Here is a 14,814-nt window from a genome sequence, read left to right as displayed (position 1 = left end):
TTGGTTGGTTTTTGATTGCGCGTGCCTTCATTTGTTTTGTCTGGCCGGCTGGAGCGGCCGAATTCGTATGCGCGTGGCGGGCGCGAGCAGAGTCCAGTCAAAGGCGTCCTTGTGTCCGGCCTCTCGCGCAGGCACAGAGCTGGGCTTGTGCGCGGGGCAGATGGCGCGAGACAGAGCGCTGGCCTGTGAGCCGCTGACGCGCGCCTCTGCCGAGAGGAAGGAAGAACGATTACCGCTGGACGTGGGACTACGGCATCGTCAGGTCCGTTTAGCACCATAAAACGTAAACAGGCGACTTGGTTTTACCATTTCTGAAAGGCTTTTGGTTATTTTCCTTACGATATTTCTTTCGTATTTGATTAATTTTCATAACAAGTAATAAAACATTTTATAAACCAGGACTTCGCTTCCCCAGTTGTGTGTGCATTATGCACGATTTCCCAGTAAATATGCATCTCCTTCCCAGTGTTCCCCTATCAGATGGAGCGGTTTGCTAATGTAATCTGTCCCTGATGGCCCAACCGTCCATAGACGCGCGCGCACACACACACACACACACACACACACATCAATATTTATAAGAACATAATGAAGGAGAATAAACTGAGCTTTTTTCACTCCTCATACAGCAGTGAATGATTAATGCTTTCCTACCATGGTTTGGTATTAATTGCTCAGCCGTGCGTGTGTGCGCGCGCGCGCGCATGTCTGCCTGTGTGTGTGTGTGTGTGTGTGTGTGTGTGTGTGTGTGTGTGTGTGTGTGTGTGTGTGTGTGTGTGTGTTGCGTGAGTCTGATGTAGCCTGATAGATTAGAGAATAAGGAAGTTTGAGCTCTCCCTTTCGCCATCATCGCTGTTCTCGATTTTTGTGTGTGTGGGGGGGTGGTAGTGGATAGAGAGAGAGGGAGAGAGGGAGGGAGAGAGAGGAGGATACCTACTTACAGCAGGAGATGCATCAATTACCTCCGTGATTGAGTGATGTTAACAAAAGTCTGAGTGAGGAGGTGGGGGAGGGCCGTGTGTTCACTTCCTGCTTCTTTGGCTTCCATTGTGTTGGGTTTCGCGCTGCAGTAAATAATGGTTTTCGTAATTAAGAATGACAGTCATAATTACGTCCCTTCAAACACCTCGACGCATGTTGGGAAATGGACCTTTGTCTTTGCCAGTGACCAGCTGGGGTGGAGCTCCCTGCTGGAGCTCAGGTGAGCACAGCCGTAAACGGGGTTCGTCCACGTCCGTGTCTTAGGCAAGTGTCTGCTCTGCGAGTGTAAAGACACAAAGGCCCGCGGGGACTGGAGCTGCAGCTCCGCTCGGGTCGCCCGGCCTGCCGAGGTCGGGGCCCACCGGAGGAGCCGTTTCCTGGGCGTGCAGAGAGATGAGTGGCTCTCGGACGGACCCGAAGCCACATTCTAACGCTTGTATAATCCACGTTTCACTGCGGGCTGATCCGGGTGACTAGCTCAGCCGCGCCGGAACTCGCGCGCTACACATGGATGCGAAAAAATGACGAAAAAGGCCACAACCGTATGTTTGCGTGTGTGATGGTTTGCAGACACAAGACATCAAGCATAATAAATGGGAGCTTAATACATGTACATGTTTACATTTGTATAACAAAAGGAAAAGACGAGATAAGGAAATGCGTCCTGAATTCGAGGAGGGCGGATTATTTGTAGGGATATTTATAGCAAACCTGGCAAGGTGATCTGGTAGATGGACTACTCTTACATCACACAGGTGACTAAATGCGTTAACACACCAGGCCATGCTGTGAGATTAATAGAACTCAAAGAAATGTGCTCCCTTTGTGCTTTATTACATAACTATACATAATGCATTGCATTGTTTGTTTTTGAAGGTAAAACTGTTTGAACTGTGGGGTTTTTCTTTTTTTTTTTTTTTTTTTTTGTCTTGTCTTGTTATTGTTTTTTTGGAGCTCTTACCAGCCGTCCCTGTGTTTACCGTACAAGTGGATGTGGTTTTGATGTTTGCTGGTGTATGCCAGTTCCAGCTTTGCTGTAGTGTCCACAGGGCCATGGGGGTGGGGGGCTGTGGGCGTCGCGAGCCCAGCGAGCGTTAAAGGGAAGCTTATTCTGAGGAACGGCGTGTTTGGCGCGGCGCACCTAAAGCCTCGCGGTGCGTTGGCACTTAACGTTCGGCGTCCTTTTAACCCGACGCCTTCACGGCTCCCTGGAGGAGACACGCGGCGCAGAATGTTAAACGGCCGTTTATCCTGGCATGAGCAACCACAGATCCGTGGCCTCAATATCGGCGCTCGGGTGTGGGGGTGCCGTGGCCCGCTGCGTCCCAGTCGTGCGCGCACACACCTGGAGGAGACGTCTGTGCACCGGGAAAAGTAGTGTGATTTATTTCAGTCGTGCAATATATGCAGCATCTCGGCAAAGATTGGCCCAGTGGTTTACAGTTATTTGTGGTCCGCGGTCGTGGAGGAGGGATGACGTCTCCGTCCCTGGTTTAATCTCTTGCGCCCTCGGCCTGTAATTTGGGGTTCATGGGTCAACAGAGGTGGCGCTCCAGGAGGACTGATGTGTGGTGCCGGCGTCTTCCATTGCCATCCATTTCAGCGGGGAGCAGGTGATATGATGGTGAACCGATCTTAAAATGCACAGCTGCATGGTCAGTGATAACCTCTACTTATCTCCGCAGATAACGCGGCAATCTAGAATGAAATCTCCGGATGGTCTGTTCAACCTGTCAGTCAACGGCCTACATGCTCAGACTCTCTGTCTGTCTCTCTTTCTCTCTCTCTCTACCTCTCTGTCTCTCCATTAAACCGTGTGCTAAAGGTCAGGTCAAAGACATCATCTGAGTGCATTCTGTGATTGCATATCTTTGTTATATAAGTTAGAAATTAATGCTTGCTCTCTCTCTCTCTCTCCTTTTGCCCCCTACTTGGATGCGACCCTGGATTCGTGTTACAGGTACGTGTCTATCATTTACTGTAGGTACTCACGGCCATGTCGTCTTTTCCACATCACGGATGAGAATGACCTTAGAACAGTGGTCCACCAGTCCCTGGTTCAAACAGTTGGATAATAAAATCTAGAACTACACTGATCATTCTGGATCCACACATTCTGAAAAAAATAACTTGGATGTGGCTTTAATTGGACCACACTGTTATCTACAGCACCCTACGCTACACAGCAGTGACATACAGGTATCTGTTAAGTGCAGGCTGTGGATACTTTCTGTGTTTTTGGGTGATTTTAGTGGGTATGGATACTGCATGTGTGTTGTACTAACGCCACGCTCCCACCAATCTGTGAAAAGTCCAAACTCTTGTCAATTCTACTGCCCTGATATAAAGACTGGACAACAGAACAGTGTGCGCAGTGGGCTTCCTCACAACCCAGAAGTGCGGGGAACTTGGAAAATTCCTCATGTGCTCAAGCCCTGTTCTTTTTGCCCGAGTGTTTAACGTGACTGTAACTTTAGCATTACATTTTCTCAGCACTCCATATTCCCGCCGTATTTACCAGTGTGATTTACTCCATGATTACACAGCTCATTTTTAATTAGCAATTGAGATGGTACAACCAACGTGGGTACAGAGCTAGTGTGATTGAGCTCTGCCTACCGCACCCTGAATTCAGTAGCTTTGAGACTTTCGGTTGCTTTATTTCGGACGGACGAAAAAAAATTGCCCGTGCCTGAGTAGCATGGTAGTGTAGCAAAACCCTTGCAGCGTCACTGAACACACACACACACACACACACACACACACAAAATAACGTAATAAAATGCCCCTTAAAAAGTATTTTCGGTCCCGATGTAACATTTCAATTTTTTAAAAAAAGCCTCTTCGTAGTGGAGCACAATGTTCTGCTGAAACACGGCGGAAAACAGAACCTGGGGTCACAATTCAAATTGCGGCCGCAACCGGCAGCTGCAAGCATGTACCTGTTTACCAAGTATTAAAACGCACGTGGCCCGTTACGAGCCTTTTCCCCTCGACCGCCTCTGCAGGACTTGGCGCACGGTTGCGAGGGCTTTAATTAAAGCCGAGAGCCTCGGGCATTCTGGGAACTGTAGTACATCACACTCGTGACATCATGCATGCAAGGACACGGATCACTGGCTCCTGAGGTCATGAGATTCAGGAAAAACACACATTACCACTAGTGGTAGCGGGCGTGAATTTGAATTCAGTGTCGCAGGTGAGGTGATGCCGTGTCCAGATGTTTCTCCAATATCCGAAGCCTTGGTTATGTCTGGATAAAATGACAACTCTATAAATCACTTAAAATTGATCTCACTGCGAGTTAAGTGATGAATGCAAGCTAACTACACAGCGAACCACAAACCCCATTGTGTTTACATTTAACGAGCACTTAAAGGGTAAGGAATGAGAGAGGATGCATGGTTCTGGCCGTGTTGAGATCATTTGACTGACAGCCGATCACACCTTAGAGTGAACCACAGGTCAAAGCACTCATTATTTTATTTTATTTTATTCCCCCCCCCCCGATGCCTCTCTGCTGTTATTTGGCCTTTGTTTGGGTTCATTTTGAGATTCCCTTTGGTTATTAGACGGTGAGGCACTCGGGTTATTGCCTGCCCCGAGAGGCTGACGCGTGAGCTTAACTCGGGGTCCGGAGCGGAGCTCTCTACCACCTGGCTGCTGCTGTCCACCACGGCTTACCGCTGCACTTGTTTCTGCGCCCAGTTGTTTATTTCGGTGCTTGTCGGTCATTTGCTTCCTGTACACTTCACTGATAATCAGATGTCTTCCATTCAAGAGGCCCGTCAAGTCGAAATGAGTCCGTCATTTTAACGAGCAGCCGTTACCTTAAACGTCCTCCCTTTCAAAGAACAAAAAAATAAAAACAAAACCAAAAAGCACTGTTTGAGATCACGAGCTATACCATAATGACTTATTGTTGGCCTGTATTCAGGGGGGATTTCCTTCCCTATAGTAATGATGTCATTGTCCAGCACCTTTATAGTGCCGGTGGGACCGAGCTAGGGAGTACGCGCTGGCTGCAGGTGGAGGAACAGCCGCCGTTGAGCTTTAATTCTAAAACAAATTATGCAATTAGCTCCTCCATCAGGATGTAGGCTGTGCACGAGGTCAACGCAACCTTCACTTGATGCAGTCTGAAGCGGGGCGGGGTGGGGGGCTAGTTAATGTACGGTTATCCTTTGACTGTACGATGGCTTTCCAAATCCATCAGTACAACTCGGAGCTCTTTTGTTTATGGGATTTTCTGTTGTTTCCCCCACCCACCCCTCTTTGGTAGTATTCATGTCCTTAAACAAAGAAGCAATTTGTCTGTGCTTGAGAGATAATATTGTCAGAGGACATGCGCAGTGAATTTCACAAGTTGCGTTTGAGAGAGGAAGAGGTGACAATTTCAAGGTGTTTGAGAACACTTCTCTCAAAGGTTTACAGTGCATCGGTTACAAAGCACATCAATGTCCTGCTACTGGGATTGCTTTTAATTTAATTCAGCCTGTGAACAGTAACAGAAAGGAACAATTTACTATGTCATGTTTCTTCTAACACAGGAAAAGAGACACATTTTAAGAGAGTCATTTTATTTCAGAGGCTCAAACTGGCAAACATCCACATAATGACTTTTCCTTCCGTATTTCTGCATTTGTCTCTTTAAAGACTTTAATTTTCTCAGTAAATTTACTCCCTGAGGGAAGCGCTAATCTTGTCTGCATTTTAACTGCGCTACAATTAAGATTTAAAAAAAAAATTCATTAAAAGATAATCATAAATCTGTCACAAACAATAAAATTAGGTAGATGTTGTTTATTGCATATATAAATTCCACAAATCCTGCACACTGAAACGATGGCAAAAGATCCTGGAACCAGCTCAGATCTCCTGCCGCTAGCTCAGACGTTTGTACGCATAAAGTTCACTTTCTCTGGTAGACTCTGCTGCCCCAGGTTATCCTCTAAATGAGTAGCGTTTGTTTTTGTACTCGAGTTCCAGGACTTCAGAGTCTACCTGTCAGCATATGGCTAAGGCTGGATGTTAAAGGCGTGACTTAGAGGTGCGATTCCTCGGCACACATCTTCGCTATCAAGCAGTGCATTATTACTGACTGAGTATAGATTTGCAGCGAAGCTCCACCCCCTGCTTTCTAAGCATCGGGGTTAGGAGCTGTGTACCCAAGCAAAATTCTTATTGCGCCTTTAAACACTTCCTTTGTATTCATTAATGTTACGTGCACCAATATAACACATACATTCAGAACACACTTGTATTCAATATAAGTCTAGATTTGATTCATTTATTTCGCCTTGACTGCTTGTTCATAAAGGTTTTGGCTGGATGTACTTAAAGGACTGTTCAGCTTCCAAATCGCACCACCAGCACGTAGCAAATGTGTTGCTCAGGTAATAGCTTCTCTAAACAACACCACTTGAAGAACAGAGAATTCGTGTTATCCTTCATTTCCAACAAGCCAAACACAAGTCCTGCCACCATTTCTGTGCAAAGGTCCGTCAGAAGTCATGGAAGCCGTCCCAGCTGGAGTAATGAACCAGGATGTTATCTGTCCCACCCAGAGAGGTAAACGCCGCTCTTATCTCCAGTGCTTTGGCCATATGCTTAAATCCGTGGCACTGGGCGAGGAAAAATGCCCTGCCTGCCACTGTTATCTCCACGCAAACACGGCGCTCCAAATCGGGGCGGTGTTGGGCAGGGGCAGCATGCCAGGTTGTGGTTTCAGCTCGTGGAGGTATTTACCCGTGCGTAGGGATTAGCTCTCGCTAAACTTTCTGCAGAGTGCCAAGCGAGGGATGTTTGCCTGGTGGGCACTCGAGCCAGTGCTCATCACACCACGGCAGGAGAGGGCTGGCAAGGACGCGTTTGCCCCGTGTTCACAACATGCCTTGTGCATTCTGCCTTTTTAAGCCAAGGGGCACTGTTCGTGACATGGCACGTCATGAACAGTGAATACACAGCAATTAACAGTGACCGTATTGGTCAGAACAGGATTCATGTCCATCTGTTTGTGTTTATGGCCTGCCTTCTAAGCCTACCCGCACTCAGCGGACCCTTCGTTGGAATTACTGCCTTTATGGGTATATTTTATAGGTGTATAGTAACATGCTGTTGTCATACCCAGTTCTTCAACCTGCCTGTAGGACTTTCAGCACCAGTCAGTTTCTGCAGGATCGTGAGTCACCGGGTATTGCCGCTGAACTGGTGCACGTGAGTGAGCTGGTGTCAATGTTTCAGGGCAACTATATTTGTTGTTGTTGTTTTTTTGCATAAAAAAAAAAAGGCACTTCTGGCCGTAAGCCTGTACCGAGACACTGCGCGCAGTGATGATGTCTAACACACTGGGCACCAGCTGAGCGATGCACTCAGTTATAAGAAAATAAATCAGTGTTCCACATTGGTAGCCTGTCCACCCAAACAGCACAGATCTTTAGTATAATCCTTGATGTTATTTTTGACTTTATCATGTTTACAGCTTAACATGCGCGCAACTTGGCTCACTTTTCAGTCCACAGCACAGAAATAGCCCCCACACACACACGCGCGCGCACACACACACACACACATCTGGCACCTGCATACAGTCAAGGTCGAGGCATTAACGTAAAGCTGTTGGATGAATTATTGCTGTAGTCATCAAATATACCTTATAAAATTATAAATATAAATGAAAAGAAAACACCATGCTTGCCTCTATATTAGGAGGTATTTACCCCTTAATTGTCCTCATAGTCCAGACTATACAACAATTATGTATGGCTTTCCACAACATATTAATACCAACAGACATTTACTGAAAAACTCAACAAACAAACCACTAAATGTCTCAGTGTCCCGTGTTCTTGTGAAGAACGTCTCCAGAGAGTGAGGAATTGGGAAAGCCAAAATCGGAAAGGCAGGAGCGACAGGCTGCTAGAGCATGACTCATCAGTGGAGTGCGGCTTTGACACTAGCACTTCCGTTTCCTGTGGGAGGAAAATATGTTCATGATGGGTCTGTCCAAGATGCTGGTTTTGATCTTGAGAACTCCATCAACAAAACCATTCTTGTCTGGCATAGTTCCAGTGATTTTTTCCAGTGATTTTTTTTTTCCCCCCATGACCCAGGAATCTCAGGTGTTGGCATCATCTCCAACAAAAACATCTTGCTTTTGTCTCTCCTGAAACTGAAGCGGCTACTCTTTGTTCCAACTCTTCCGGAATAATCTGATATACCGATGAGTATTGTACCCGTCTCCATCCATGACGGGTGTGGAGGTCGTCCTTGTTGAATAATCATGGGGGGTAATGATGGACTCCCCTCATCAGTTGTAGGAGATGATTTGGGGTCAATGTGTCCAAATCATTTCAGTGATGGGTCTTGGTGATGGGTCGACTATTAAGAATTGATTACACCTCGCGTATCACCGTGTGAAGATTTTTCTCATCGAGAACTAGTTCTCACAAGAGAGAACTTTCCTTACTGATCTGATCAATCGCTCTCAATCCCGTCCATGGTGGGAGCCAGTAGGAGGATTAAATGTCCCGTTAATCTTGCGTTGATGACAATAACGGTTCACCTTTTGAGGCGTTCCTTTCAGCAATGGTTGTCTGTAGCTCATGCTCAGCTCTCATATAAATGTTATCTGTCTGAGTGCATCTTAGATCCTCTTTTTTGAGCTACAAAATGCAGGCTAGGGTTAATGCCTGAATCTGCATCCAGTGATGAGCCAACCTCAGGGTGTTCTGTACGTGTGGCTAAACACAGCGTCTCCATACCAATTCATAAGGCTTCTTCGTTTCACCTCAGGTGGTCCGGAATAATCAGCGCCAACTCTAGAGAAGGATGGATCAACTGGTGAGACTCCATCTTCAGGAATATCTGTCATTGGTTGATTTCCAACAGCGCCATGCAAATGACATTTGGAGAGAACCCAGGAAAACAAATTTGCGTTGGACGCCCATGGTTCCTCCCTCCATGCTCACTGTCCTCTTGAATCTTCCTTGGGGTTAAATCAGCAATTGATTTAATGTTTCTAAATCTAATAACAACACCAATTAGACTGCTAATTGATCATTTGGGGATGTTCCATGGTCGAATACAATCCCTAACTTGCGTTTCACAGGATGGTACACACCATGGGAAGGAATGCATCATAACTTTCCTTCTTTGTGCATGAATTCATGTAGTAACTTTGTTGCATAACCCTTTCTGATCAGATCATCCATAAAACCTGCCTTCATATGACATTTGTAGATTATGCACATGGTGTTCAGAAACCTCACAAGTGTTGGGTGTGTGCACCATCCAATCCCTCAGGGGTGAGCTTCAACTGTAATGACCATGCAGGCTTAGCTGATTCTGTGACCATGTTCATAAATTGGCAAACCTCTCTGGATGTCTCAACAGCATCATGGTGTTTTTTTTCTTTTTTTGTTTTTTTTTTGTTCGGTTTTTTTTTTGTCTCGTCTCAGGGAAATCCATCTGTAACTGCTGAAGCCACCAGGCCTTCAGACGTGCCAATGATGAGTCAGCTTCATCTGTTTTACCCACCTTTTTATTTGTTTACATCCGGCTCTTTCCTGTAGGGGTCCATTTACACCCCAGCCTGGCAAGGTTTAAACTGCATACAGTCCATTATGGACACTGCACGCAATCGGCCATTGCTCCCTGGTTTGTTTGGATCTGGGCAGACAGACATCTTTAAGATAAGACCATCTTCCCAGTTCTCGTTGTCGTGTTGTGTTCTCTTCATCCTCCATCTGTTTGCTCCATCAATCTGCTCGTTTCCAGACCAGACATAACATGTGTGGACATGCCTTTCCTCCTTCCTGGTTCTGAGTGCTATATTCATTTGTTCTTCCACTGAGCTCCAACTCTTTCACTGATACTCCTGTGCAGATAGCCGGTGAAACACTCTGGGTGCGGAAACAAACATCTGAACATCCATCCTTTGCTTTAAGTCCGACAGGAACTATCCACTTTTCTTCACCTTTCACTCCGAGCACACTTCAAGCAGCTAAAAAACAGTTATTTATCCCTTAACAAACCCCAAAGCTCTCTTTGTGACTTAGTTTTTGGTTTTACTGCACGACCACAGGTTGGGGTCGGCTTTACAGGAAGGACGCATCTTGGATGATGCATCGAGAGGTTCGGTTTGCTCACTGTGTGTTTAAAAGCGCGCTGTCTGGCATGTTGGCACGTGCGATAAATGTATTTTGTCTCCAGCATCCTTCTGTGCTTTGTGATCTATTTGCTTTCTTAATGGATTGTTACCTGTCCTGCTGTCCTTTGTCCCTGAACACTGCATGCCATGGAGGTTTTGCTGGCTTGTCAATAAAATTGACAAGCTCTTCACACTTCTCTTGTGTTGACAAGATTACACTCCACTACATACTATACTGCACACCACTACATGCTATACTGCACTCCATACTGTTCTACACTCCACTGCATACTACACTAAACTTGGCCTTCGCTCAGGTAACTTGTAGGCAGGTTTGTTTACAAAAGCCTTCATACTGTGGCTGAAAGTGATCTGAATGCTACATGTTCATAGTCCATTTTAGCATCTTAATGATTTAATGCCTGATTTCCTTGCCACAAACTGAACCTGCTGGTGTCAAATGGAAAAATTTGTAAAGGAACATAACATCAGTCTTTCTGTCTGAGGCAGCAGTGGCCATTTGCATCACCAGCTTTTTGGCCGTAACTCAGCGTAACCTGACGTTTGCTACTGCTCAGGTAGTAGATGACCTGGAGACCTCCGCTTTTTATTCTGCCTTAGAGCAGGGGATGGCCCTGTGTTTTGTGAGGGCTTTTCAGGTGTGCACCATGAACTTTGAGCGTCATTGTACGATTTTTATGACATGACATGCCTCAATTCTCTGTTTATTTGGTGCAGTTCTTGGTAAACCTCATGATCCTTGTTTAAGGGGAGTACACATTAGTGTTGCCACTGTGCCACAAATTAAAGCTATTGAAATCAAATATCAGATGGCAAAAATATCAGATGTTAATCATTTCTTTAAATAAATTATAAAAAAAAAACATGTTAATAAGACCAGTACAATGTACGGCTGAAACTTTTGTGCTCTGCTGTAAAATTTGTCAAATGTCATTTACACCCCTCTGGTTCTAAGCCCTCTGTTTATTCCATTTCAGTTCCAAACCAAAAAAATCTATGCTAAACATATTTACAGCTTAACAGATGTGTTTAGCTCCACATTTCTACAAATTTAAACTCTACAGCACTAAGATGTGGCCAAAACAATGTGCAGGAAAACACACACACACATATAATATAAAATTTAAAAAATACACACACACACACCCCACCTTATATCTGCACTTGCATAGACACTAAGGTAGGCTGCTGGATTATTTATTGCTGTAGTCCAAACATTAAATAATATATAAATAACATTTCAAATTTTGCATATAAACAAAAACAAAACACTCTTTGCTTAAATCTGTTAGTAGTCATTTTCCTCCTTCAGACTAACCGTAAATCAGACTGTTTGTGATGTGGTGGTGTGAGCACGGGATAATGACACGACGGAGAAGGAGCCCAGAGCCCGGAAGCATCAAACGTTCCTGAAGCCCCGCCACGGCGAACCGTGCGATTAGGCGCTGGACTTCCTGTGCCACGGCCTGCATGAATCACTGAAATAATGGCGTGACCTCCATGCCGTATCGTATTGGTCGGAAAAGGCAGGTTGATAAATCGGACCTGGTAATTGGATTATGATAATGGTTTTCAGATTGCTGAATGAACACTCATCCGGAATTTGTATGAACGCTCGTGACAAGAGCGCAGTAAAATGGAGGAAGCGCTGCTATTCAAGGCTTTGTTTAAGGAGCCCAGTGGCTCAGATATCAGTCACGTAAAGGGGCCTTGAGCATGAAACTCTCAGCATGGCCATTGGACAGGAGAAGACGTTGACGTGAAATATTAGTGTAGGGCGTCTCATCTCTGCAATTTACTCATTTGGTCCAGGCGTTTTCTTGTGTTCCATATTACAGGCCTGCTGTGGCTTTGGCTTTTTGCTTTATCCTGGGCGTTACGGCCTTTTCTCCTCGTTCCCGGGCATTACGGCCTTTTCTCCTCGTTCCCGGGCGTTACGGCCTTTTCTCCTCGTTCCCGGGCGTTACGGCCTTTTCTCCTCGTTCCCGGGCGTTACGGCCTTTTCTCCTCGTTCCTGGGCGTTACGGCCTTTTAGCTGTATTCTGGTCATTAGTCTTTTTCTTTGCTTTCCTGAGATATGTAAATCCGTGTTTTAATACGCTAGATGCTTATTGGTCTGCGTTTGAGAGGTGCTGTTTTGGCACAGGGTTTTTTTTTTCTTCAGTATCTAAAGGGATAGAAGGCTTTTAAATTGTTTTTGTTTTTGCTTTCTGAATGTTTGTTTACTTAATTTTGATCACTGATTTGTTAGAAAGCCCAGCTGTTTTTATCCACTTGTGCGTACGCCTTCTCCAAATGCTTGAGCAGGTGACATGTTTCCGCAGGCAGGCTTGCTTCAGCTCTTGCCAGATGGAGTGAGGGAGACAGAGACGGATTGACGGGGAGAGAGAGAGAAAGACCAACAAAGAAGGGAAGAAAAAACGAGAGAGAGACCAACAAAGAGAAGGAGAGAGAGAGGGGGAGAGGGAGAGAGAAGTGCTTGTTACCATTCATGCAAATAAATGTCTCTGGCCGGCGTAAATGCCTTGTCTGTATTAAGTAACAGCTTGTTTTTGTAAATATTCAGTTTGACGTGTGTGTGTGTGTGTGTGTGTGTGTGTGTGCTTGTCTTGGACCTGTTTCACTCCATTGCAGAGCTGTGTGTTTGCGCGCAGTTCTGCTTCAGCTGACTCTAACCCGTGTTTGTCCTGTATAGTTCTTGCATCCCATCAGATCCCGCCATTAAAACACTAAGACGAGCAGATAAATAATGATTTTATGCCAATTATCTTTACACAGTGGCAGTTAATATTTACTCCTCTCTCGCGCCTCTGACGCTTATCTCTGACAAACACCGTGTTTACTCTGCACGCGCGCACACCCCCGCGGCCGCCTCTCTGATCCTCAAACAGCCTGGGCACCGCCGCCGGTGTTCAGCGCCGAGAGTCTACGCTAACAAGCATATACCTCGCCATTGTGGGACAGATTTAAAGACACACAGGAAAGGACAGGCAAAGCGGCAGCTCTGTGTTACCGGCTCCCATTAAACACGAGCTGCACCCCTTTAACCTAGTTAGCCATGCCGGACTCGGCGCAGGCCCCCGAACACACATTGACTCATTAAACGCGGCCACTGCGATTGAAACACTAGTCACATAATATGCTTTAAACAGCATGATGGGGTGGCATAGACAGAATAAAAATATGATGTTTATTTGGAAACCCCCCCCCCGGGAGACACGGCTCAAGCGCAGGGCGGAGTGGTAGAGGATGGGACAGGACAGAGGGGCTTTATCTGCCGCCGCAGGTGTCGGCCAGCGCACTGGGAGACCCCGATGTGATTTCTGTCTCACGAGAAGCATCTTGAGTTTGCCTAATTACTTTTCTGCCACGCTAAACACGCCGCCCTGTTACCGAATTCGTTGCGTCTGTGCCACTCACTGATAGCAGCGACATGGACGCCGTCCGTTTAGACGCTGCGGTGATTTGTGCGGCGGGTGGGATTCGGACTTTTTGGACATTGTGCTCGTTAACAAATAAAGCAAACAACTCCTGTAAACCACGAAAGACCAAGGCGACACCAGTCTAACGGCTAAAAGGCACACGGCGTGGCCGGGTGGTGTGGTTTCGTGGTGCTCGTCAGCCAGGGGCAGGTGAGGGCATTTTCTCACTTTTGCACGCTCAATTCCTGCTTCGCTAATTAGCTGATGGGGTGAATCAAACGTGTCATAATGAGGAAGCAGAAAGCAGTCAAGGCTTGTAGGGGCACCAGGGACATGGTCACTGCACTCTCATCCAGAACCCCAGACTGCTTCCTCGCGCACGGTCAACATCACCGTGCGGTTTAGGTCCGCTTGGTTCGGGGAAGGTAACGGCGATCTTTGGTGACCTTGATGGCGGCCCTGTCCGTGTGCAGCGTGCGGTGACGCGGCGCACGTGCCTGTTTTGCTCCGTATCACTTCGAGAACAAACCTGAGCTATTTCAGGCTTGTGATTTATGCGCCGGTCAGACATGTGATGGCATGAGGCCAATCAGAGCGGGGCCCCATGGTCCCGATGCCTGGGGGTTGGGTACCAGGTGGTGCGTGATGGCCCCGCCTCCTGCTGTATCACGGCAACACGGCGATGGAGCGAAGGAGAGCCCAGGCTGTTGTAGTGAGTGTGGCCTGTTACAGAGGCCAGCGGGGTGAAGCCGAATGCTAATTGAAGTCAGGGGAGCGGTAATGCTCGTGGGGTTGGTGTTGGTACAGGGGGAAGGAGGTTGAGAGGGGTGGTGTGGGGGCCATAGCTCACTTCCTCAGCTCTACAGCTTCTGCTCCCCTGGGGCGCGTGAAATTGTTTTTGCGTTCTGGAGACACCTCCTGTCCACACACTCTCTCATTTACACACTCCCAGACTGTGTGCGCGCGCTTGCGAGTGGGTGGTTTTGTTTGTGTGTGTGTGTGTGTGTGTGTGTGTGTGTGTGTGTGAGCGCGCGCATGCATCATATGCCTTGCTGTCTCACCTCTGAGAGATGGCAGAGACTATTATGCAGTACTAAAATTGTCTGTTTTTTCTCCGTAATTTAATTAAGGACAGCTATCACTGTGAAAGAACACATTTCAGAGGACTGTGTGCGCACCCATAAGGTGAGAACTATGATTACTGGCACCTTGCTTTGGCCCCGACCATGACATGCACGC

The 14,814-nt window shown here is 46.7% G+C and overlaps 1 protein-coding gene across 2 annotated transcripts in view; it reads left to right on the top strand.

Moving 5' to 3' along the window:
- The window catches only part of adarb2 (adenosine deaminase RNA specific B2 (inactive)), a 117,354-nt gene that overhangs the window by 41,030 nt on the left and 61,510 nt on the right, over positions 1 to 14,814 (top strand). The window contains exon 1 of one of the 2 annotated variants that reach the window (XM_081696437.1): positions 1,033 to 2,806. The exons of the other annotated variant lie outside the window; for it this stretch is intronic. Within the exon in view, the coding sequence (XP_081552563.1) occupies positions 2,698 to 2,806 (109 nt within the window). The 5' untranslated portion in view covers positions 1,033 to 2,697. Of the gene's footprint in view, positions 1 to 1,032; positions 2,807 to 14,814 lie in introns of those variants that run through there. 2 annotated transcript variants of the gene reach the window in all.

Source organism: Electrophorus electricus, chromosome 14 (genome assembly GCF_041902795.1).
Source record: "Electrophorus electricus isolate QZ-2024a chromosome 14, ASM4190279v1, whole genome shotgun sequence".
Taxonomy (NCBI): Eukaryota; Metazoa; Chordata; class Actinopteri; order Gymnotiformes; family Gymnotidae; genus Electrophorus; species Electrophorus electricus.
Note: the sequence above shows the minus strand (reverse complement) of the source record. Positions and strands in the feature narration are given on the sequence as shown.